The sequence below is a fragment of the Fringilla coelebs genome (assembly GCF_963513975.1).
Source record: "Fringilla coelebs genome assembly, chromosome: 5".
Classification (NCBI taxonomy): domain Eukaryota; kingdom Metazoa; phylum Chordata; class Aves; order Passeriformes; family Fringillidae; genus Fringilla; species Fringilla coelebs.
In genome coordinates this window covers 41127685-41154752 of record NC_140033.1, presented here as the reverse complement: position 1 = coordinate 41154752, position 27068 = coordinate 41127685, and the positions used below count along the sequence as shown (strand labels likewise).

The window sequence follows — 27068 nt, the reverse complement described above, 5'->3', positions numbered from 1 at the left end:
CGGAGCTCCTCACACGGGAGCAAAGCCCCCTCGTTCCCATTTGCTGCCTGCTGCCCTGAGGGTGACAAGGCTGAAAGTTTAGCAAGTTCTGTGCATAACTCCACATCACAGGAGCAAGTGCGTATTCCCCCCCTCCCCTTTCTTTTTCCTGCTTCTAAACACCTCCTTCAAGTTCGCAGTTGGGCAGGACTCCAAAGGTGCAGCAGCAGCAACAAGCTGGAGTTCAAAGTTAGCAGCAAATTGCACAACTTCCAGCTCATCGCTGCGCTCGGTGACTATTAACAAGCTGGAAGGCGCTCAGGCGAAAAAATAGGGGAGAAGGGAACACCCTCGAATTGTTTGGGGATCGCTGATGTTATGCCGCTGGGATCATGGCTCCTTTTGGAAGGAATTTATTAAAAACCCGGCATAAAAACAGGTAAAGTGCGTGGGTATGTGGAGGACAAGGTAGGGCGCTATGGGATGAATTTTTTTTTGTACTTTTTGTTTGGTTCTGGGGGCAGGATGTGTTATCCGGACCGTGCCGTTCGGGGCAGCTGAACTGCGGGGCTCACCTGCGAGCGGCAGCCGGGCCGGGGCAGCGCAGGGGAGCGGGCCGGCGTGTGCCGAGGGAAGGGGCTTTTCCCTTGTCCCCTTCGCCCGGACCTGTCGTGCCCCTCTTCGCTCTGGCTCTTTTGACTCCTGGGGAGTATTTTCCGTGAGCGGGAGGTAGCTCTTCCGGACTTGGAGCCTTCCCCGGCTGAACGGAGGCGAACAGCCCCGGCTGGGAAGGTGAGGCTCGCCGGGGCCCGGAGAACCGGCTGCGAGCGCGACGTCCGCGTCCCGTCGGCGGCCAGGGGGAACCCGGAGCTCTTCCCCCGCCCCGGGACAAAACTCCCCGAGTTTCTCACCGGAGGGCCGGGCTCCGGGCCCCGCGCCTTAGCCCCGTTGCCCTGGGAGGTTGACCGGCAGCCTGCAATCCCTTCGGATCAAACCCGTGCTTTATCCTGTCCGCTGGCTGTCAGCCCGGGAGGTAGGAGAGCATCGAGCTCCCAGCGTTGGGAGAAGGGGGGGAAAATTACTTTTTTTTTGTTGTTTAGCCTTTAGTCCAGGATAGACTGGTACTGTATATACTTTTTTTTTTTCCTTAGAAAATTCTTTAGAGGGACTGCTGTGGTCCTTTGGTCTGCTGCTGCGAAGTTTCTTCATGGGGACTTTGTCCCTTACACCCTACATGCTTCCACATGCCCCACACGCGGGTTGCAAAGAGGAGAAGGGTTATGTAATCATGTTAGGTGCTAGGGTGGTACTAGGTTTTTAAGGAGGGAATTTGCTTAGAGCCTTATGGAATGTACAGTGGCTGAGGCCATCTAGCTAAAGCTGAACAGAAACAGGTCACTGGAATTTTGCCTTGTAGCAGCTTAGAATTCAAGCTGCTACATTGCCTCAGTGAGAAGCTCTAAAATCACTTGTAATCTCATCTCCATTTTGCCTTGTGCTCTTCACCAAAATTTAGTTTGTATTTAAAGGAAAGCAAAGGATGATCTTTTCTATGGGGACTGTAATTGAACTCTAAATAGTCTTGTAAAAACGTCTCATATCCATGTTTGGCTTTTGGTTTTCACATTTGATATATTGAAAATTATTTGGGGGGTGGGATTGTATTTGCTGAGATTGTGTAAAAATATTAAGTTAGTATATTATATTGAATATAAATTAGATTGTAACAGTCAATGTTTAAAAATTGGATACCATTTTAGAATTATTACTATTGTAGTTTACTAATTAAACAGCATATTTTGGTAATGTGTCTGGAAACAGTAAAACTTTGATGTAATGTGGCCATTTTTTTGTTTAGAAGAATTAGAAAGGTGAACATGAACTTTTCTATGAAATTGTTTTCACATAGAGCTGGAAATTTATTACTCTTGAAGTGGAAGTTTTGTTCCTGTAATCACTTACGTGAATAAGGATTAAATCACAAAGCACAGTTCCACTGTGAAACTGTTCAATGGTGAAATTGTTTCTCTTTTGGGTATTTACAATATCTTCACACTAATTGCATCAATCTCATTTTGTTTGCTGATGTGACATTTTATTCCTCAGGAAAAGAAACTCCTAATCCAAAGCTTTAAATAGGCAATAAAAATTAAAATACCAAAAGAACCTTTACTGGTTCATCTAGGACTTTCTATTCGTTTTATCCTCACATCCCCAGAAATAAAGAAATGCCTCTAATGGCTGAGAGGCTTTGTGGCAATAAGAAGGGGCTGTATGACCAGAGAAGTGTAGGGGGAGAGGGTCAAGAACAAAGCAAATGACATACTTCTTAAGATGTTATCTATTCAGATATTTAAATTTCTGCATGTTTAATGTTAGCTTTGATACTGAATTTTGAGAAGGAAACTTTGCTTATGCAGTTGGTTGTGCAGTATGACTGAAGAGCTATGTAATAATTATTTCTCATTTTAATTGTATCTTGGTGAACTCATTTGAAACCTTGAGAAGTGAGCTTAAAATCCTTCACTGTGTTTAGGCCAGTAGTTGGAGAGTCAGAACTTGGGGCTCACTACTTTGTACTACACTAACTGCCTGTAAAGAGGGACCAAAAAGGGACATACACAAATGTATTTCTTTAACCTGCTGCTGCTTTGTAAAATAGGCCTAGTGCTCATTCACATTTCTGGGAAACTCGGCTTTTTCCTTTTTCTCTGGAAGTTCTTAATGACCATTTGCTACATGCAAATATAACTCCTGAAAGTTGTAAGATAAGCAAATGAGGAATAAAATCTCTGTTTACATGAGGACATAAAGCTAAGTTGAGGTAACAAAGGTAGGTGGAAGGAGAGCCAGAAGGAAAATGAAGGCGTTACAGTCATTTGCTCAGATAACAAGATGACACCACTGTAATTAGTGCTTGTCTTGCAGCATTGCCCAGAGGTTCCAGATCAGGTCTCTGTTTAATAGTAGGCTCTTCACATCCAGATTGTAAATTGTCAGTCTCTGCCCCTCAGACCTTAGAGTTTTAACAAAGAGGTTACACTAACTGAGTCTGTGTCTGAGCAAGAGGCGAGGGATGTTGTCCATTATGCTGCCAGTCTTTAGAGAAAGAAACTGAGATTAAACCTCAGGAAGACAAAACCTGTGCTGAACTACTGTTAGTATTTGAAAGATCTTCAGCCAGTATTACTCTCTTGGGCTTCTGAAATGTTACTAATGCAGAGACAGCACAAAGCCCAGGTAGCCAATAGATCACTTAAGCCCTGGTTTGATTTCAGGGGAGTGACCTCCAGGATTGTGACTCCAGCATATGTTTCTTGGCAAGAAAGACAATAGTGATACTTTGATACCTTTTTCAAGAGCTCTAAGTAGTTTTGACGGTATTCGTTGTCCTTCTGTGACAACCAGAAGTAATCACAGTCCCCAGAATGTGTATGTGCTTGTCACTATGTCCCCAGGAGAACAATACTTCCAAGACACCCCACCCACTTGCAAACCCAAATGTGCACGGCAGGGACAGGTTGTACCCTCTAAGGCAACAAAGGAAAAATGAAAGTTTCCTGCAGGACTAAGGCTCTGCAACATGAATAAACTCAAGGGGATTTATTTTTATGCAGATCTCTTAAAGACGCTTACTTTGAGAGTGAGAGGAATGCTCAGCTCACATCACACTTCAGAAGTGAAGTGAGGGCAGGAAATGCTTAGCTGAAGGTGGAGGAAGAGAAAAGGCACTGAGTTCTTTGCTCATAAGGTCTAGTATTGATCTAACACATTTCTCTGCTCAGAGAAAAAACTGCTCCTATCCAAATATTAGAAATGCAGAACATAGATACTTGCAGTGTTTAGGTACCAGGGTTTCGCATTGTATTCGATTTCCTGGTTCCTAAGCAGAAGAGAAATTTATGCTGCACTGATTAAGACTTCTCTGCTCTTGGGTGTTAGATTTGATCACTTTGGAAAATGGGTCTTTTGGTTTATTTAAATACTTCAAGGATATCTGGATCTATGTCTCAGTGAGAAAACTGATCACATTGTGGTTTCTTTCGTTGCAAAACCACTTCCTTGGGTTTTGCACATGAGCCTTAGACAAAATTGTTGAATTTCTACTGTTTCATTTGTGTTATAGCTGGGATCCTGAAAGGGAGAGGGTACAGATAATCCATCTTGATGCTGTAGGGCTGTCCTGTCATGTTCAACACCTTGAGAAATACATTTTGCCAGTGCACTTCATGCTGGTCCTACGTTTACTACAAAAGTTTGTACGCTCTGTTGGCATGCAACAATTCTGAACCCAGAGTAGTGTTTCGTGATTAAACAGTTGTGTTACAAATCTGTTAATGTTTAAATGTGTTGAGTGGTTTTGCTTTTCCTTCCTGTATTTTTTCTACCTTTTACTGTTTACTATTTTCTGCTGTTTTTCACTTTTACTCACTGCCACAGAGAAACAGTTAGTGTTTCTCTGTAGGAAGGAAGGACTTACCTTGTCTACTCTTTAATTCTGCTTTTCTTTAATCAGCTCATCTCTGGTTCAGAGGTGGAAAGAAAGACCATGTATCTTCATCCAATGTTATAGATAGAAGAGGGAGTTCTTCCTGTCCTGACAGTCAGAGGCCCCTCCCCAGTGAGAGACATTCAATTATTCTCTCAGTTTATAATTTACAGTGCAATGTAGTGAATTAGATTAGAGACTTCATCTATCTGATACTGACTTAGCATTTCCTTGATCCCTCCCTTTCTCCCTCCCTCCAGTAGTTTCTCATTGCATCTAGTTAGTAATTTGTGTATTGCTCTGAACATCTCTTCTGCTGTACCTACGGTTGAGTTCACCTCTGTACATTTGAAACCTTGATGAAGTAAAACTGAAAATGCTCAGCATTGAGGTTTGGACTGGTAAAGCTCTTGGAGATCAGCTGCTTATCTGAATGAATTGTGTGTGACCCACACTGTAAGTCTGATGGGATCATGTGAGATGCCTAATACTTCTTTTGGATGAGCACACCTGGATAAAAGTCTGTATGAAGCTATAAAGGTGCTTTTTGATACGAGACTACAAGGTATTTGGTATGTATATTGGAGAGGGTAGATAACAGTTTTACAATCAGTGGTGCTACGTGTGTTAAATTTTTAGATTGAAAAGATGGTGCTTCTTTTGTAATGGTAGAATGCGTTCTTTTTACCTATTTTTTTTAACTTTACCCTGAGTGTGAGATGTATTAGTGAACTGTCAAAGAAGTGGTTCCTTTTTGAGCTAGACTTCATACATTATAATTTATTTTCTGGTCTTCCTTGGAAGCTTTGTCTCAGGGGTCAAAATGGTTGCACACATTTTCTAATAATCTTTGTACATATTTGTTCACTTCACTTTCAGGAAGAGCTTTTCGTCTAGCAAAACACTAACCTTATTTCTAAAGAGTTAATTATCTACTGTGCCAGGAGGGCAGGCAGCAATTTCATCCTGAAGGAGTAAATAAAACGAGTAATAGAAGTGTAATACTACACCATCTAAGAGCATGACTTCAGTTAAGTTGAAGCTAATCTGAAACGCTAATGTAGTGTGGAGTCAGGCTGAGAGATACCTTTCAGACAAAACTCCCTTTTTTTTTTTTCCAAGTAAAAGATTAAAAAGAGGAAAAATCTTGCTGGTTAGTGGTAATTTCCTTTTTTACTGTTGAAAAACTAGTATTGTGCATGAAGAAAGACACATTGCTAAATATGTAATTAATTCAGTAGACAGAAGTAAATTCTCTGAGTTGGGCATTTTTTTAAATTGTATTAAGTTTAATGAAAGTCAGTGATAATCACAGAGTAGTACCTCCTGATTTACCTGTGCTCAGAAAAAAAGTTTTTTGTTTGTTTTATATGAGTAATAATAACAATTTAAAACTCTAGTCTGAAACACTATTATTTGAAAACATTAACATCTCTTATGCTGTACAAGCCTTAATTAGTCCATCCAGCTTCTATATTTAGTATGTTGGTAAATCCTTATTAATAGTGACAGAAAGTATGATGCAATATAAAAATGTTAAGACCACACATTAAGTGAAGCCTAGGACTGAATGTTGGACGTGCTGGTACCCAGCTGTGTGCATAGGTAACTGGGCTATTATTGTCACTTCTGTTGGTTCTCTTATGTGTTATGGTACTCTCAAGATGATGACTTTCTGTCTTCTTCTGTACAGTGTTTCTGTGCTAGCAATTCCTCAGGTATCCCATGGGACGAAACAGATAAAAGAGTTTCAGGAAGCCTTGTCCAAAAGAATACTTTTTTGAGCACGTTTCTGGAGCTTTACTCAAATAGGCTCCAGGATTAACCACTTTGCCTTTTCCTGGTTTGACCTAGCCAGAAATACACTTATGGTGCAGGTGTTGCAATAGTGATAACCATACCAATTTTTTGTGACCTCAAACACCCGATAAGCTTACATAGTTTTCCTTAGCAGTAATTTGGGTGTTAATATTTACATGCCTCAGGAAAATAAGTAGGACATGACTAGACAGTGTAAAATGTGTAGAAGTGCAGACTGTGAAAGCCAGTTAGTGGGAGAGGTAAGAATTAGGTCTGTGAGTTCTTTTATTCTAGTCCTTATGCAGTCCACTAAACATAGATGCCATGCAGGAAAGTGAGAATACACTGTGGATTGTTTAGGTTTGATTTTAGGTGATTTTTTTGAGGAATGTTTCAATGGTTTAAAATTTTCTAGAATGTTAAAAATGTCTTGTAAGGAGGGTTTTAATGTCCCAGAAAGAGAAATAAATAAAGAAATGCCATGAGCATTTTAATATATTTTGAGGTGGTTTTGTGAAGCGAACAAAAGAAAATAAAATTACCTGCAGAAACTAAAAAAAAAACCAAAACAGAAAGGAAGGCTCTCGATGATAATGATAATATATTTTCATGTAATTGTATGTAATAATATGATAATAATATGTCATGTAATGTGGTAATAAGCAAAAGACATCAAACTTGAAAGAAAAAATTCTAGTGCATGTTTGGTACATCTCTCATGCACTTTATTTATACCCTTTATTTGAAGATGTGTTTCTCCTTCACCAACTTTCTTATTTCATTCCCACTCCAGTGTGACTGAGTGCATTTTTCCCTATGTCAGTTTGAGACATTTAAATTGTAGTTTAGATGGTTCCTAGACATGCATTTTTGAGCATCAGCATTAGAAGAAGCCAAGCTATGTTGCAATCTTGGAGGTGATGTAAACCTCTGTTTTTCTGGGTTGTGATTGGTTTTTTATGACTTTTCTCCACATTAATTAGTAAGTTGCAGAATAATCATAGGAGAAAAATATGTTTATGGGGACCATGTTTACTCTGAATATAATATAGAATTTCTTTATATCGAGGGTCAAAATCATGAATCTGATTAAGTTGCTTTCTTTATTCTTCACCCCTATTTGCTCTCTTTCATTGATGTAAAGATTTCCGAGTTACAAATTTTCCATCATAATGGTAAATGGAATCATGTCTATTAAAAAGCAGAAGATTTTTTTCCTCCTTTTAATGACACAAAAATATTGAAGCTGAAAATAAATATGCAAAATAATAATATTCTCATGTTCAAGGACAAAATCAGGTTTATGAAAATTTAATAATCTATTAGACCTTTGTTTTGGTCAGGTATAAATGTGTTTACCTTACTTTAGCTTTTAAGGGTGTATGACCTCACTGGAATAATGCAGTTGAGTGAAGACTACTAATTTTTAAGAGAGTCTGCCCTTGGGTCTTGAACATGCAATTTGCTTTGTGTTAATAGATTCCATCATCCATGTAGAACATCTTACTTTGCTTTCCCCAACCTCCTTCAATTCAAAGGAAATCTTTCTACAGAGGATATTTTCCACTGTGAAAGCACTTTAAAGCTACAACATTTTTCAGAGCAACAGTTGGGACACTGTTTTGATGACCTAAAGTATACCTCATCTGCCATAGCCAGAGGAAGTTACCAGATTTTGCTCACTGATCAAAGAGTGGTTTAGTGATATTTATAAAGTGGGATCTTGTGCTGATCTTGTTCAGCTGCTGATGTTTTGGTTGGTAAACTGATGTTCTGAACTGCTGTTTTGTTTGGACATTAGCTGTTGACAGACTTCCTCTGGACTGATTGCTTAGGCACTGGGTATACTTTTTTAACTTGATTATTGCCTGTATCTCTCAGGGCCACTTAGTTGTTAACATCCTGCTTTACTGAAAAGCCCTGCACAAATTGAGTTTTCTAACAACAATCTTGGATTGGTATTGACTTTGCTGCACTTTCCCAGACTCCTGGTACTTTAAGGATTAGTTAGATAACTAGTATTATTTGTTTACCCATGGAAGTCCCTACAGGTGTCTGACAAAGATCTAAGTTATTTTTGGAACTGCAGTTGTGGATGGTCACAGTACTTTTGCTGACACTCATACTGCTCCTGAGATTCAAGTACACAGTGAAACACAAATGTCAAGCTCCATCTTACTCGAGCCTACTGAAAATTTAGGTATCTTGTCATCTAGGTACTCTTTGTAGTTAATGGATACATCTAAATACTTCTGGAGGGCAATTCGTTTAGTCTTAGACAGACTGTCAGTATGGGATTAGTCACCCTTTTGGAGGTGCCTATTTTATGCCACTGATTACAGAGGAAGGTCAGAAAATTATCTTTGACTGCGCATCTACATTTTTAAATAGCTTAAGGTAGATGATATGAGCACCACCCAATCACTTTTCATGGAGCATGCTCAGATTTGTAGAGCAGGTTATTAACCATCTTTTGCACCACTCATTTTAGAAATTAAAAAGGGAAACATGAACGGAGAGGTGAATTACAGGTAGATCATGTATGATTAAGGGAGAGCCATCCTAATAGCGTGGATGTCTTCCCTGACCCTGCCCCCACAAAATTCCTACCTAGTTTTGGTTAAGACACATAAACCACAGTTTACAAAACTGGTTATTCACTGTGTGCTCCTCATTTGCTAATTCAGTGTCCTGTAAACTCTTTTTACATAAGGGCTGAGCAAAGGAAGTTTATGGATGTCTTACTTTGCACGTCTGTGGATATCAATTCAGTAGGAGTGGGAATTTAAATGAGGGGATAGCTTTGATTTGTAAAAAGGAGTTTTTTCCCTACAAGAGTATGTAGAAAGAAATTCTGTAATGTCAGCCTGAAGAGCAATTGAATACCTGATGGTAAAGGACATATCAAAAGTTTGAATTCTGAAAAGCGTCCTTTAAAAGGGTTGTACCACACCTAGGAGAAAAGATACAAATAAAAATGCACACATATTGAACAAATATAAGTCATAAGGGTTAGTTTTATGAAGGTGCCTAAGTGAAATTTCAGTCACCTAAGACAATTTTCAAGAACTTTGGACGTTTAAATTCTGGCTGGTAGCATTGCCCAGCCCCCTCTATTTCTACCATGTCTTACACTGGTCCTGAACACAGTGCAGTTTGTGCTTCCCTCATTGTGCATTATTCAGGAAAGTCTTGTGAAGTTATTCTAAACTGAAATTCTCTCAGTATTTCATCTTGAAACTGCTTCATTTTCTGCTGGCTTAAGTTACAGTTAGGCACACAAGGACAAGGATTAGTGTTGAAAGCTTTGGGGAGAGAAGAGAATCAGGTTTTGAGTTGCTATACTAATTAATATTTCTGGGTTTTTATCCAATGAACATTTGAACATGATCTAACAGCATCTAAGTCCTGCCCTTTTGTTCATGTTTCTGACTGCTTTAGGTCAGTTCCTGCCGAACTTGCTGGTGTCAGCAAACCCCATTGTTAGGAGTTCAACTTTTTTGAAGTACTTTCTGTGGAAGTTGAGATGTCCAAGTGAGCATTATGATTTCAGCAGCAAGGGAGATACTTGAAAGTTACAATATTTGGTGTCTGCAAGGCTTCAGTACCTTCCGTGTCTTGACAAAACTGAGTACTGTCTCTTATATTCATTTAAGTGAGGCAAGTGACCAGTGTGGCAGTGAATGAATCTTTCTATGGATACGCTGAATCAAATTAATTTTTGTTGAACTAAGTAGCATGGAAATCTTTAACAACATCTGAAATTTTTCAGTACTTGGCTGCATGCTAACCATATTTCTTTGTGCTAAAGCATTTGTGCCTGGTAGGCATATATTCAGCATAAAAATGAATTTATGACAGCTTGTGTTGGATGTCATTTCAGAATGCATATGTATAGCTCATGTACTGTCACATACATAGAATAAAATAGATTAAAACCCCCAAATTATTGTATATATAAACAATACATGCAAAAATAGCCACTTCTTTAGATTGTATATTTATGCATCTACATATTACAAACCTGAGTACACACCAGCCTGTCAGAAGTGACAAACAGAATGTTCACATGTCACGGAAGAGAGCTAAATATGTGTATTTCTCCCAACATGACAGAGCTGTTCACGTGGCAGAGGGAAGCATGCCTTCATGCACCTGTCACTGTGGTAACCACTCACTTATGAAGTACCTTGTTAAAAGGCCTTTTTATCCTCCCTGAGCTATGAGGCCATCTGCGTTGCTCATATGTTGAAAGGATCCCCACCTGCAAAGACATTTGGATATGTGAAATAAAGAAACATAGGATTAATTTGAATGTTGACTCAGTTGACTTTCTGTGAACTAATGTCAACAAGTAGTTTGCAGTGTCTTTCTGGTGTCACAGCCTGCTTGGGATAATCACTATGCTGCCATAGATGCGTCTCACAAAACTAGCACCATTATTTCTCGGGCCTGCCTTGGTCTTTGGTCACAGTCATGTAGCTGTGCTTAGTTTCAGCTGTGCCCGCTGCAGATTTTGGCCTGTATCTGCTCTCCCTGTTCATCACAGTTCTCTTGCCAGGAGTTACCACCTTTTCAGCTGCATTAAATTTTTGAAGTTTCTTCCTAAACTGTTCAGTCACATTTGGATGGCTATCTTAGATGGTTTAACAAGGCTTTTGTCTTTATGGCTTAATTCATCATGACTCATTGGAGATCAGACAAGAAGCTCAGCTCCAGTGGGAGGGTTGTGATGGACAACTGACATGGTTATGAGCCTCTTCATATGGACCCAGCTGGAAACACATTATCTGAACCCATTATGTCTGTCATAAAACAGGTTTTGGGCTTAAGTCACAATTGTTCAAATATTTTAGGATTCACATGGCTTTTTATCTGAATCACATGGAATGTCTTTGCTCTGCAGTCATCTTCCTGCATCTTCTTACAGCTAAAGATTGGGAGGGAATGGGGGGCTACTAGACACCATTCTCTGTATCTCTCTCTTGTCTACACCTTTCTTCTTTGCATTAATTTAATAAATTTCTTATTACTCTTGGTAATCATTATGATCCAGCTTTAAACTTGCTTCCAGATAGCAATTCATCCCTTTTTGCCTTCCTTATCTGTATTGCTCAGCTGGCTAGAGCTAGTTTTGCAATCTTCAATGCCCTCTTTTCGCATATCCATTGCTTGGGAAGAGCACAGTTGGTGAGGTTAACAATTTATTTCATTTGTTCAGTAGCTTCTTTAGAGAAGATGTGGTTATATTTCAGAGACCCTATCAGCCTGTGGCTGACTAACTGCATATTGAAGCATTCATTGATAGGCAATTTTGGAAAATTACTTGAAAGCATAAGCTGCACAAATCTCTCAGTCTGACAATGAACAGTAAAAATGCTTCAGGTTTCTTTTTTAAAAAATTATGTCCACTCTTCTCCTTAGCATAATTATTTATCTAGTACTCAATTTAGCTCTTTAGAATGAACATTTATATAAGAGTCCACTTCATTATCTCCTCTTTTTTTCCTTTCAGCTCTTGAAATACTGTAAGTAATGGAACACATTTGTCACTGAATTGTTTTTCAGAAAGTTTGAGGTGGAAATTTAAAAGAAAAAAAAGAAAAGAAAGAATTGATTGTAAATTAAGTCTTGATAAAACATCCTTTGAGGTGATGTTTTTCAAAATTATGTAATGAAAGCAAATGAAATGGGAAAGATCATACAATGTAGTTTCAGAGTGGGGTGGTTCACTCTGTAAAATTGATCGCAGTGCATATAGGAGAATATTAAAGCCCATCCTGTCTTTCTCACTCCTAGAAAACTGTAGAGAGATACTCAAACTGGTTTTTATGATATATAAAAAAGCTGTGTTGACAAATCATTAGATTTTAAGAAGTTAAGAAAGGGTAATGATTGATGAAGTTGTTGAATGGCTCTAAAGGCTTGCTGTAGCACAAAGAGCAATCCTAGGCCCCTTTCCAGGCTCCTGGCCATTCTCTGCCATTCCCTTTGCATTGCTGCTATTCTTGCTTGACACCATAGAACCCAAATGAGTATTCTTCTTATTTTTTTTCCTGAGCCTGAGTTTAACCTTAGGATTGGCAAAAAGAAACCAAGCCCATCTGGACATTCCTTTCATTATGAATGAGAAGAGCACTTGTCTCATATGGTGCCACCAGAAGCAGAGAAGAGGTGCAAAACATGCACAGCATAAAAGGATTTGTAAGAAGGTAACCATGCCAGCCTCCTTCAGATCAGGGAGTATTGGAAAAGTAGCATGAAGTCTTATTATTTCCTTGTCTGTATCTCATTCCATTATTTAACTTGCCTTATCATCTGTCTACATATAGTATGCTTTGTTCATGTTTTGGCAGCTCAGACCCAACCTCTGAATATTTTGTGTTTGTTTCTTCACTGGGCAAAATGTCAACAAAGGCAGGGGAGGGAAGCAGTACACTTTTGCCTTTCAACAAAAGCTGAACTGAATTTCATGGAACCACAATAAAAAGAAAAAAAACCCAAACAAACCCAACCAAAAAACAAACCAAAAACCAAACCAAACAAAAAACCCCTTCATACTCTCAATGCTTGGAATTCCCCTCACTTCTTTGATCTCAAAAGCTCATAAACAACCAGGGTCCTTCTAAAACGCTGTTATAAAAATTCTAATGGGAGAAGTTAGATAACACAAATTTCTATTAACTGTAACAGCAGCTCTGTCGTTTAGAAGCTCGTGTTCCAAATGAGCTGTAAATTATTCTGCTTCCTCTATACTACTGAAAGTGGTGGAGTTTTAAACACATTCTTTACATTATTAATAGGGGCTCCATAAAGTTTGTATAGTGTAGCCCGTGCTTAAATATGCACATTTAACACAGGAGCAATTTAAAGGATTGTATTTTTGCAGTGTAGCAAAGATCTTGTGGTAAATTTAAAGTACCAGTGGCATTTTCATGTGTTCACTAGTGAGAACTACCCACTGTTCAAAATTAAAATGTAGCATTTACTATATTGATATTTCTAAACTTCTCATGTTGCTCATTAACACTGAGGAATTTGAAAATGCCTGTCTTCCCATCCCCCCATCATGATCTTAAGAATTACTATCACTAAATATAGTGTGTGTTTTGGCTCTGGAATTTTTCCGGGATCTTCCATTCCTGTATAACAGCTGCTTCCTCAGTAGCAGTTGCAATATGCACATCAAAGCATGTTTTCCCAGTAAAGTAAATTGTTGATCTTACTGTTACTCATCTTGGAAAATATTTTGGTGGACAGCTAGTTCTTCTCTTCTTTTCTCAAACCTCCCCCTCCACTATGTTATGCTACTCCAAATGCAGGCCTGGTTTGATAAACATGTTACCTGTCATGACATTTTGTGCACATGCCACGCTTGTTGGAATTCCAAACATTTTTTTGTCTAATATCCACTCACCAACCTTATGACTTTGACTATACAATGGAAAAATGATGATTAGTCTGACAGGAAGGCAGATTTAAAGCAGGTATAATTTATAGAGAATGTGTACCCTTAGGGGCAGAGGAAAATATCAGAGGTAAGACAGGAGGAAAAGGCAGGGGCAAATGCAGTCTCCACTGCAGCCTTTGCACTTTGCCTGTGATTGGAAGTGTAAACATGGTATGGGGCAGAGCTAATAATAAGCGAAGGGGAGGACCTAGTAAAATTTTGGTCAGCTTTGCTGAACATCTGCACATTTGCCCTTGCAAATGAGGTTTTGCAAAATAATATTGGCCATTGTAGCAAAGACACAGAGTCCTGTCATTATTAAAAAGAGCAGCAGGGGAGTGTTCAGGTTAATCCATCATAACTATTGCTCTTACCTAGTGAACAAGGTGTATAATTCCTCTTACAGCATCTCTTCTGTCTTTCTGTTAGTGCAATATCCTGAGTTAGTGCAATTTCTTGGCTTATTTTCTATGTAGTACAAACTCTGCTGTCCATCCACTTAGCAGATGATAGAATTATTACTGTCATCCCTTGTTGGTTCTTCTTCTTGGCTACTTATTTTCCTTTTTATCTGTTTTAAGTATTATCAGGGTTTTTTTCCTTTTTTTATTTTTCTTAACAGTTGGTCCCTGTTCAGACACGTGTTTCCAAGCAGTACAGTTACTAGAATGAAGCACAACATGACTTCCCATGGAATTTTTACCAAAGTTTGACATTTCAAGTCAGCAGCAGTCTGGTGTGAATGAGTTATTTGCAGTAAAATAATTATCAGAATTCTTTTCTTTAAACTGCCATGTTTTCATTCTATGAAAAAATATTACTATCCCATTGCAATTCAAAGTTATTCCACTGAAATTTGTCACAGACCACCAACATAGTATAAAGTGTTTGGGGGAACAGAAATTTCAACCACAGATCATTGCTGAACTGTAATGTATGCAATTTTGTACAGCAGCTAAAGGTGATGGCGTTTCTCTGCAGAAGAGATGAAGGACCTGCTTATAGTTTTAAGTACATCAATTTTGATTCATATTGGACATAATTTGCAACAGCTGTTGCTAATTAAAATGCTTCATAGAGCCTTCCTGATGGTATATGTATCTTGCTGAATTAAAAATTTATGCCTTTAAAAGAGAACAAAAAAATGAACATTAAATTTATACCAGGAAAAAAAGTGTTGTAACTAGCTAGTCATAAAAATGGACTTTCTTTAAATTGTTTTCTTTTTTCAAATATCTGAAATATTCAATTAGAGCATCCCAACTAGTGTGTATATGTGCATTTTTGAAAAATATCACTGGCTCACAACATGCTTAATTTTCTTTTATTTTTAGTACATGCCTATGTACATTTCTGTAGAGGAGGAAGTTTTATCATAGAGCAAGATTAAATGGATACAGAAGCAGATGGTAGAGAAAAGTTCATTTCTCTCTATAAACAATAATTATTTTGTTTTTAGAAGTTCTGTGGTGTTCTTTCCAAGTCTTCCTGCAGCATTGAGACTACACCAATTATTTGTATGGAGAGCTTTATTCTTACAGTTAAACTACCAGTTCTGTCTTGTCATGACACCCTTCTGGTGACCTTTTCCCTGGCTTTCATATGATGCAAAAGGGAAGAAGACTCAAGTTTCTGACATGTCATGTATGGAATTTCTGTGTCCTGTATGACATTAACTGTGCCTCCATTAATATTGTTTTTAGGGACTTGTGAAGGGGAATGGTAATGCAGTTAGTTAATAGGCTCGTTGAATCCCTAAGGCTTTGGAGTAATTCCAGCTTCAGTGGGTAGTGAGAGAGTAGCTACTTCCTCATTGCTGCCCTTAGGAAACTCAGAAGTGTGTAATGTACTTAGGCAGGAGGCATACCAAGTATAAGATTTGGCCTTTATTGCCTTTTGAATAACTTTACAGAAGGGGACAGAAAGTTAAGAGAAAAGGTGGTTTAAATGTGGATAGTCTGAATAAACATAATATGGACTTTCAACATGAGCCATTTATTCCTGAAAGGTTGACATACTTCTGACCCTAGCTTTCATATGGACTGTGTATTCTTTATGCCTTTAATGTTTAAACTCACCTTCAAAAATCTCTTTGGATCAAATTAAGTTACTTTCTTCCAAGCAAGAGCTGCAACACAGCCCCAACAGCTTTACATTTTTGCAAATTTCACAGATAAAAATCACAAAGAGCCAAAATATGTTTTGATCTTTTCTTTCATAATGCTCATCTATTATCTCATATACACATATATATATACACACACATATATATGGTAACATGCTGAGATTTTGAAAAAGAAACAATAAAAGCAATAAAATAAAAGCAATACATACAATAAAATAAAAAATACAATAAAAACAATAAAAGCAGTGTAATCTAAATGGTATGTGATGATATATGCATTTTATATGCTTTGACTTCAATATTTGAAGTCAATATTTGGTTATTGACTTCATATTAGGTCAGAGGTCTGGTAGAAACAGCATTCCCACACCGTTTCCACAATCATTGGGCATTAGGAAAAGCTTCTTCACTGAAGCTGGGGTTGGGTACAAGAACAGTCCAAGGAGTTGGTCATGGCACCAAGCCTGTCAGAGCTCAAGGAGCCTCTGGATGATGCTCTTAGTTATATGGTTTAATCTTAGGTAGTTCTGTGAGGAGCAGGGTGTTGGAGTCGATGATCCCTTGGAGTCTCTTTCAGTCTGAGATAGTCTGTGATTCTGGGGCTGATATTTGCCCTTATACACCCTGACATGTAAGAGTCACTGGTATCAGAAGCTCTCAAATTACATGTAGCATGTGATCTATGCTACAAATACAGGCCATTTGTGTCAAGTAGGTAATATTGTAATATTGGCTTCGTATTATTTCCAGCAAGTAAATATATAATTAAAAACCATCACATTTTTGATCGATATCTTTCATGATAGTTATAGCTCAGATCTAAGAGATAACAGAGATTAATAATCTTGGCACTGAGATAACAAGGTTTTCAGAAATTGCAGGAAAACAAGGCAAGTTTTCTCTGGGCCCTTGCACATGGAAGAAGCATCTGTGGGTGTTGAACAAAGACCATAGCACAAACACATCCCAACAGGCATATGTATGGGGCCCAGCAGCATGCTCAAAGACCAGCCCCTTGAAAACGCTAGGTTATTAAATGCTTAGTGTGTCTTGTTTTCCCAGGATGAGACTTGCCATTGTGTCACAACATTTTCAAAGGAGAGCAAATGGCTCAGGCACTGAGCAGGCCTGGCTGGGAGGTTGTTGCCCCCTGAGCAGCGTGGCAGGTGGGAGGATGCAGCACAGAACCTCTTGGTGAGGAGCTGGGAGCGTGTGGCTTGGGAAAGAACGGAGGGACTGCTGAGCATTGCAGGGAGCAGAGCCCTGCCTGGGTCACCCTGAAGGTGCTACATTTCTTAGTGGACTCCAGGAAAGCACTCAGGTGGCAGACCCTGAATCTCTTGGCAAGGACTCCACTGCAAGGATGCAGTAGGCAGCATCAAGATTGTCTCATAGAGCCTTTTTGTCTTCTCCGTTGAAGAAAGTGATTTGTTCTTGGTGATATCTTGGCATAATGCAGGGGTTTGCTTAAAGTTTAGAAGCATTTTGGTCTTACTTTGGGAAGGTCAGGGCAGCAGCATACCTACGTACTTGGGTCAGCTGAGGACCCCATCACAGCAGTCTGTCAACTATAAAACATAATTATCATCTGATTTGTTTCAGATTAGACTGTATGTGCTGTTTGAGAGGGCTTAAGCTGTCATAGAATAAAACATGATTTTCCCAAAAAATCAGTGAAAACATGACTAAGATATTTTACACAAATTGCTATCTAGCATGAGCTCTTTGATGGAAAATCTATAAATTATTAGGAGTTCTATGCATTTTCAAGGAAAAGGTTTCTGTATTGCTTGGTGTGTGATCTATTTTCACCAACTGACATTTATTCCATATAAATTATTTCAATGACTGGGAGGAGGCAACTAGTAAAATTTTTGGTCATAAACAAAATCTCAGGTTTGAATTCCTTTCCTAAGTATTTTTAAATCAGGTAATCAGTTTGATTTATTTTCATAGAGGGTATGCCAAGAAATATGGTAATATTGAAAAAGGAATTAATTTTTTTTTTTTGCAGGGGGGGAAGTCTAAAAATAATTTATTGCAGTGAAGGGAGGCAAAGTTATCTATGCTTTTTTTTTTCAACAAAGGGAAAGTATCCTTTATTGTCCATTATATTTCAGAAACACTGCATTAAGTTGCTAACAATATGATATGGAAGTGATCTAGTTCCAATAGAATGTTTGCAGAAATTAGTCTAGAAAAATAAGCATCTTGTACACATGAAGGTGAAATTCTAAAAAGTAGAGGATCCCTTTATTTGATTGGCATGATTGTTTGTTAAACTGATATATTACATATTTAGGGAGACTGTTCCAAGAAGGCAAACATTTATGTTTGATATGTATATTTTTGGGCCAGACATACCTTAAAGTCAGTGAGTATCAAAAGTGCCCCTTCCAGCATTTAAGATATCTCATATTTTGACTTTGTGTGACATACGTAAATGTTTTTGTTTTGTCTGTACTTTACTGGAATGTATTACCTTCCCCTAGGCCTGAAGAATAAATTAACAAATTATATATCTGACACACAACACTCAGTTTGTGCTGGTGTAATTAAGACTATGTGAGGTCTAGAGCATGATTGGGATGGGATTTTGGGTCATCTTGAAGAGAAACAAGGAGCAGAAAGCATGAAAACAGCAACCAAACCAAGCAAACAAAAAGATGGGAAATGTACTTTTGACCATTATTTGACCATCTGGTCCTAAGTAATTAGTGGCTTTTTACAAAAAGATATAGACTTGCATGTTGTTGTTATCATCAAGACTTAATAATCTTAGATGTATAAGCAGAACACTTCAGTGATCAATTCAAAGAAACAGACTTCAAAACAGAACTGAAAGCTTCAAAGCCTGTTTACTGCAGCATTATATTTTTGAAAAAATACAAGTTGCCTAGCTAGTTTTGAAAAAATTGTTCTTGTGATCGTCAGGAAACCCAAACATTTAAACTGGAAAAACACTTCGGCTGTTACACTCCTAGTAACTGCTAGGTTATTAAAAATACTAGTTCTTTTGTGTCTTTTACAAAACAGCAGGACAGGAAATTCAAGGAACCTGTAAATATGAGAAGGTTGCTTCTCTGTTAAAATGACTGTTTAAAAGCAGATGTTGTTCCTGAAGATTATAACTTTTAGTATTGCATCTCAGGGGGGAAAAAAAAAAATTCCTGTCAATGACCAAAATTTATTCAAGACCTCTTTCTTAGCATTGAAATGAATTAATGGATTTCCTTATATGTTACTGGCTAAATTGAACAGTCAAGGTCTAAACTAAGTGGTGAAATAGCGATGTGGGGGTCCCACATTTATTTGTCAGTACTAAATCCACTTCTGCTGTGACCATTCTTGTTACATTTCTCTCAGATAAACCAGAATCTGAATTAATCTCACCTGAATGAATCTGTTTGAGTTAACTTCACCTGATTTCAACTATCTGAAAGTGAGCTATTTGATTGAAGATGACCACATAGGTCTTGTAGTTAATGAAAGAGAGAAATAGTTTCCTCTGATGATTGTTCCCAATGATCAAAGATGGGCTAGGCAGTAGGGATTCTTCTTGGAAGTATTTTCTCTTCTCTTGATGAAGAGGAATTTTGATGGTGAATTTATACTGCAGTCTTAACCTTCAGATGAATTTCACTTCATAAATGCAGAATCTGCTCTTCACTTTCTATGAGGAATGCGCAGTTTAACAAAATATATTTCCTAGTACTGGCATCTTCTTGCATCCTGAAAGCAAGTTTTTAGTAATTGTTATTCTGTGACTGACACAACAGGGCTTCATTTTTGTTTGGAACTACCTGAATTAACTATGAAAAAAGAATTATACAATACATTTTACTTGAAAGGTCCATGGTAAGGTTCCAGTTTACCATGTTTAATGGAAGATAATAAAGAACCACTTTTGATATTTTAGAATATATTAGAATTCCATGGCAATGTAAGATTTTTATAAATGTCTGGCTAATTCTTTCTGCTTAGAAGTAAAGATCAAAAATTGAGTGGAGTAACTGAATAAAAATAAAGACAGTATATATTAGGACAAACACATAGAAAAATTAAGGAAAGAATTTGTACTTTACCATGTTGCTTTGATCCAAGAATTACAGAGATGTTCAGAAATTCTTTTAATGTCTTCTCTCCTTTTCTGTATGTCTTGGTTTGGAAAGACAGGTGCCTGCTAAAGAAGGCAGGAGCCTCCCCTGATAATTAAAAGATGTAGGTACATGCATTATGTACTTATAGATGTGAAAGTACTTATTTTCTAGTATAAGCTACTTGATTTCTCTGTGTACCTGCATGTGCATACATTATCCGATTGTGCTACTAAGTTATATTTTATAGGCAAAATAAAGAACAATCCTTTCCCAAGAAAGCTGAACATAGTCTGGGCAGACAGGTGCTTCATAACTGAAAAAGTTACAGGGGGCGATAAACAGCTAGAAAAGTGTTGAAAACAGTAATTTAAAGATGTTATTTTTACATCCATATTGTTTTCAGGGATCCTGTGGAGATTGCTTTACAATATACACAGCGTGTTCCATCAGAAGTTTGCTTAAGTCCTGCTGAACTCTGTGGGAATTCCCTATAAGAAACTATAGTGAAAGTATTTATCAGTACAATAATGATGGGATGTCTAGGGGGTCTGCAGATCTATCTGAAGATTTTCTAATAGCACAGAGAGAAACTGGCTTCATAAGAAAACTTTAAAGGAGCCAGAAGAGCCACTAGGCTTCTGCTTAATCCGCATAATCAGTTACATAGTGAAAATATTGACTAGGAGAAAATATGCCAATCAAACAAAAACAAGAAAAAAATAGGAATAGATTTGATTAGAAAACAAATTGCATTAAACACTCAGAAGAATGCTAGAAGACCCTACATTCGTTTCCTGAAATGTGTTTCCTAATTGCAAAAGAAATCAGGAAAGATACAGCCTGAATTTACTGCCTCAGAGTCCCCAGTATGGGGTTTTTTAAATATTTTTATGCCTCTTTTTTTTTTTTTTAACTTTCAATACTTCTATAAATTTAAATTCAATGACTGGTAATAGACTTGAATTTGTAAATCAATTATTTAGGTATCAGTAGTGAACATGGTTTGAGGCACTGTGTTTTTTGTGATTCATTTTGTGTAATTTTATGCATAATAAATGATTTGTTGCTTTTTTTCTTTTTATATCTGTAGTGTAAAGAAATTACTGAGTTATTTTTAGTCACAGCTGACTTACATTGCAACTGGCTATTTACCTGAATTTCAATTAACTGCCAATCTGTTAACAGAAAAAAAAATATAGCATCCTGCATATTGTAAATCTCAGAGGACTTGCAGATACTGATTTTTTAGTGTGTGCTGTACTTCACAGTAATGCCATTTAATCTAATATCATCCTGCATTCCTTCCTCCCCACTTTAACTTGAATATTACTCTTTCTTTGTGCCACTTTGCCATTTTCTGTGTCTGTGATATGTGCTTTCTTATCTTGAGAAGTAGTCTGTGAAAACATTATTAACTTTCTGGACAAGAGTTTAAAAAAATTATTATTGTAAAATGCTGGTCTTTGAGGGGGAGCTGTTGGAGAGGGAAAATTATGCTATTACTCAGAGTAATCTACCAAAATACATTTTACAGAGAATGTTCCAAGACCTGAAGCAATGTAGTTGGACAGAGCTCTCCTGTGCAATAATACTAATAAACTTACACTTGTCAGTTTTATTAGTATTCATTTGCAGTTTCCTTTCTTTTAAGGATTTTTGCCTCCTGGTCAGAGTGGCACCTAGAGCTGAGTCAATCATAGTTCAATTTATTGGATTGCAGTGTGTCTGTCATGTTGTGTAATAATTAGGAAAAAAGAACAAGCTGGATTGCTTTACTAATCATAGGGTGTATCTGTAATTAAGCCAAATAAAACTCCATACTTACTACAACTCAGAAGACTAAAAAAGTTCTGTGATAAGTAGTCCTAGATGGAAACATGCTCTATTGCACCCTTTGAATCTGGTCTGAATAGTTATTTTCCTTTTCAAGCTTTCTCTGTCAGACTAGGTTAAACCTCATTCATTCAAATTAACTGCAAGGGATACTAGAAAATCCAAAGACATTTTTTCCTCAGGGAATTTACTGTTTTTTCATTTTATGGAAGAGGTCAAATCCTCAGGTCTGGGTAAGAAGAAAACTCTTCAAGTGGAGTGTTGAGGACAGGACTATCCAGGCAACTCTGCCAACACAGGCCCACAGCAGTCCAGGACCAGATAGGGGCAAACTGAAGAATTAGCTGCGCAGTGAACTTCAGCCTTTGGTCAACTGAATTGCTGTCTAGGCACTAGAGCTCCAGGAGCCAGAATGGGATCTCAGACACGTGGAGTCAGATATCTCAGTGTATAGGGAGGTACCCGGTTAATAGCACATTCACTGTAATTCATAAAGAAACAAGTAAATAAACAACTAAATAAAATAACTGTTTTCCTTTTCTTGCATTTCTGCATCATTTCAAATAACAAAATAAAATGCAGACCCATGTATGTATTCTCTTGCATCTGTTACTCTCTCACAACTCACTGGAATTAAGGCTATTCAGTACTTTAGGAGGAGCAACAAATTCCCTGACATTTATTAGAGAAAAAAAAAAGAAAAGCAATTGTTTTTGTGCTTGCGTGGGTGCAAGTGTGGCAGAAGAGCTGTGGCTTTATTCTGTTGTCAGATTCATTGGTGGTGTTCAGTCATCTTTCCTCAGTCCATCTATGTTCAGTGCATTCTTCCCTTCAGAAGCCATTCCTAATAGCCTAGAAATGTCTGTGCAGTCTTTGTACTGAGAACAAATACGAAGATCCAAAAGCTGTGCTGTCCTACGTCAGTCTGAAAGTGTAATGCAGATTGCCAAACTTTAATACACTCTTACTAGGTATACAAAACCAAGATTTGATAAAAGACATTTTTTGAGATTCTCCTTCAGCTGGACTAGTAATAACATTAAAGCAGTAGTCAATTAAAGCTGTTACTTAATCCAAAGACATTTCTTCATGCAATTTAAGCAAGAAAATTGTCTTGTACAACAATACAGGAGTTTTTCAATGTGTTAGTCATATCAGAATTATAGTAATTATTCATACTGTCTCTGCCATTGATATGTAATTTATGCTTGGTCTTTTCTTGTTTTCCAGATCTCCCAGCAAGGACATGGCTTCAAATGAGAGAGAGATTGTGGTTTGGGTTTGCCAGGAGGAGAAGATTGTATGTGGCCTGACAAAACGCACAACTTGCTCAGAAGTGATCCAAGCACTGCTTGAGGAACATCAGGCAACATTTGGAGAGAAAAAGGTCCTCTTTGGAAAACCTAGTGATTACTGCATTGTAGAAAAATGGAGAGGCTCGGAGCGAGTACTGCCTCCCTTGACAAAGATTCTGAGACTTTGGAAGGCCTGGGGGGAAGAGCAGGCTAATTTGCATTTTGTGTTGGTAAAGTCAGATGCTTTCCTCTCGTTTCCGTTGTGGAAGACAGCTGAAGCCAAGGTAGTACAAAATGTAGAAAAGCAGTGGGACCTCAGTCCAGCAAACTACATGAAGATGTTGCCAATAGACAAACAAAAGAAAATTGTGAGGAAGACTTTCCGGAAACTGGCCAAGCTTAAGCAGGACAGTGTTCAGCAAGAGAGAGACAATATGGAGACACTGATTCATCTGATCATTTCTCAAGATCATACCATTCATCAACAGGTCCTCAGAATGAAGGAACTAGATATGGAAATTGAAAAATGTGAAGCAAAATTCCATCTAGATCGTGTGGCGAATGATGGAGAAAATTATGTTCAGGACTCCTATTTAATGATCAATACAAGTGAGGCTGAGCAGCAGGCGGGTAGGCCAGATGATCAAAAAGAGATGCATGACTATTTGAGCAAAAGTGAGGGAATTTTACAGGTTGAAGAGAGACTGAAACATCACAAACAATTAATAGAGAACCTGTGTGCTGAAATTGAAAGAGAAGTACATGGTATATGCATGGAAAAAAACGGAGAATCTGTTCGCACAGAAGGAGCAGCTAATGCTGAACTGGAAACTTCAGATTTGGAAAGTGTAAAATATGAGCTGGAAAAAAGTATGAAAGATGGTCTGAGAATCAACTCATACCTGAGCTGCATTCAGAAAGAACTTACATACAGGGACTCACTGCTTCAAAAGAAGGAAAAAGAATATGAACTTCTTACAGAAGAATTTAATTTACTACATGTTAAGGACAACATTGAAACTAGGCTTCAATCAAATGAAGAGCCATCCAAGGGCAGTGGGATCTCCAATAACAGCATTGCTGTTCCTGACTTTGTTCATAGAGTGACTAATCTGGACATAAATGATACAGACTCTGACACTGGAATCAGCTCTACACATAGTCAGGACTCTGAAATAACTGCAGGGGACATGGTACTGTTGTCAACATAGTTGAAAACAGTTATGCATTTTTTAAATTTTATTTTGGAGGATATTTATAAGAATTAGTAAACCTGTTGTCTTGAAAGTTAAGCTCTTCAAGGTATTAAAGCTGTGGCACTGCTTTAGCAAAGTAAAGGGTGTCTATTTATCTCCTTAATAGTATACTTGGGCTAGAATGCTATGGGCTAGAATGGGTTAACTGGTAATAGGTGCAAAGTTGTTGACTTTGCTACATCAAGACAGACTGTTCAGACTTTATAATGTTGATACTCAGTGAAATGGGAGCATTCTGATTGGCTTGGACCAAAAGTTTGGAGATTTCATATCCTTTGGTCTTTGGGTCTGCTCCTGCATCTCCCTAACTTTTTAGGAACATGAAGTAGAGACTAGAGAAAACTAGACCAAGAGCTTGATTTTCTGCTCTGTTACATTAGCTTTATACGGACGGAGTTTCCTTGCTGTGAAGCTGCTGTAAAAGATTATATAATTGAGCATTTAATCTGTTAAAAAATAGTTTTTATGATATTGTAGAACAGAAGAAATATAATTGCATTTATGCTGTATTTTTAAATTTAGTTTATATATAATATCAGGATGATATTTTTAAAAACTCCTCAGTCCCATTTTAAAAATTACCTTTCCACAGGTTTTTAATTTTGATTCTCTTTCAGCAGCTTTTATTTGCTTTTAAGAGCCTTAAACCCCCTACTTATCTGCTGTTACCCTGTAGTTGCCCCAGTGATGTTTAAGTCCACAGAATTCCTGCCAGCAGGCATGTCAGGACTGCTTACGTCCTGCTTGTGCGAGACGCTGAAATCCCAGACTCACACCTAACCCTCGGGGCATTTTCAGCAAGACTTTCTCCTGCCTATCTCACTGGTTGGATCCAGTGTCTTAGGCCTGCTGAAATCATGACTACCAAAAAAAGCATAGCAGAAGCAACAGGTAGGAACCAGACATTTTAGTCTTTGGCTAGACACTGTTTCCCAATAGCTAGCTAGCAACTATTTTCATATAGCAAGTAGGTTTTCAAATCCCATCTCGTGCTGTTTTGGAGCAGGAATCTGTAAATCCTGCTTCCTCAATGGGGACTTTGGGATACAACTAAAACTGATCCCCTTTATATAGTTAATAAAATAATGGGCTCCAGGTAGAATAAAAAAAAGGAATGCAAAACACGAGAATTTTAAAGCTATGTGGTTAAATCAATTTTTTTTATTTAAGATGTAGTAGTTTATCTGAAACCCTTCTCCAGCATATTGCTGTAAGTCCAAAACAAAGCTCTAGAATTGAATTGTCTCAGTTACCAAATAAGATTTCTAACTCTCTGCTAGAGGTTTTGCTAATGGAGAGCACGTGCATAATTTCTGGGTTGTCACGTTCGTATTTTGCAGATCAATTTGTTTAACACTTTTGAGTAAAAGAATTGAATGGAGAAATAATTACAAAATTTCTGAATGAAGTTCAGTTCTGCAAAATTCAAAACAATCATGGAATTGACAGCCTACAAAGTAAGCAAATGGACAGTACCTAGAAGGTGCAAATGTAAAATTTTTTCAGATACACTGCTTTCTTTTTCTTCAATTTTCTTCTCCTAAGTGTCTGTCAATAATGTGTTTTCTAAAATGGCCAAAGTGCTAGGACTACTGAGTAGCGCATATTTAATGCAGGAAAAAAAAAAAGAAAAAAGAAGAGAAAAAGCCTTTTCTGAAAAGAAAATTTCTGTGGTTTATTTGTTGTGGGTTTTTTTCTTAATCCTGGCTGTTATAAATAGTTTCTGTTTCAGCAAAGTGTGCTAGTTGCTTTAATATATTTTGTATTGTATTTTTTCATACAATATTATTTGAATGCTTCAATAATAATGTGTAATATTTAGACTCATCAGCTCCTGATGGAAACATGATGTATGAAATATATTATCTTATCTTTGTAATAATTTATTAACGCAACTCTGCATCTTTTGACTCTGTGGTATCACTCTAAAAAGTAGTTAAGCCCAGAGCTCTGAATGCTGAGAGTAGACTAATGTATTTTATTTCTTATGAGTTTAGTTACCAATAGTTACAATTTCTATTGAGTCATTTTTTTTATATATATAATTACTTAGAGGATAGAGAATTGAAACAGAGTAATATACACCGCTGTGCAGGCTAGTACAAGACCCGTGGGGGAAAAAATTAATTTCCACTCATACTCTACCAGATTTATTTTGCTCATAGGAACTTGTTCAGATTCTCTCAACTGATCTTTATCCACACTTGGTGGTTGATTGTACCTTCCCTGCAACTTCTAGGTCTTAAGAGTATCACTGTGTTTTAAGAAGAAAATAGGTAAAATAGGTTGAGAGAGAGTATTTCTTAAAAAATAAAACAATATTAAAAATCCAGTGTTTTGAAACATTTATTTGAAGTTTGTACTTTGATATCTCAAATAAACTTTTTTCTTTCAGAATTTAGAATGTTCAAGATTATTAAAGACTCTGTGCACTCTTTGCTGTTTATCTGCCTCTACACTTTCCATATATTTGTTTGACCTGTTTTTAGGATGCTAAAAGTATTCTTTATGAACCTTGATGCTCCTTACTTCTTCCTTTGTCATAGCTATCTATATTTTTTTTAGTTTAAAGCTCTCAAAATTTAAAATACACAATAAAGAACTTGGGATTGTTTCCTATCATTCCATTAAGCCAATTGACATATCCATCTTCAAATTTGTTTTTATTTTATAAAATTTTACATGGACTATGGAACACTTTCTGACATAAAGGCAGATCCAGTAAGTCCTGCATAAGAGGA

General features: G+C 37.5%; 1 protein-coding gene across 1 annotated transcript; it reads left to right on the top strand.

The window, feature by feature from the left end:
* The first annotated feature begins 241 nt into the window (after window positions 1-241).
* Window positions 242-26654, top strand: RASSF9 (Ras association domain family member 9). The gene is made up of 2 exons (XM_084205714.1): window positions 242-418; window positions 23007-26654. Exons 1-2 carry the CDS (start codon window positions 372-374, stop codon window positions 24280-24282), a joined length of 1323 nt encoding a protein of 440 aa, XP_084061840.1. The 5' UTR covers window positions 242-371; the 3' UTR covers window positions 24283-26654.
* The last annotated feature ends 414 nt before the right edge of the window (window positions 26655-27068 follow it).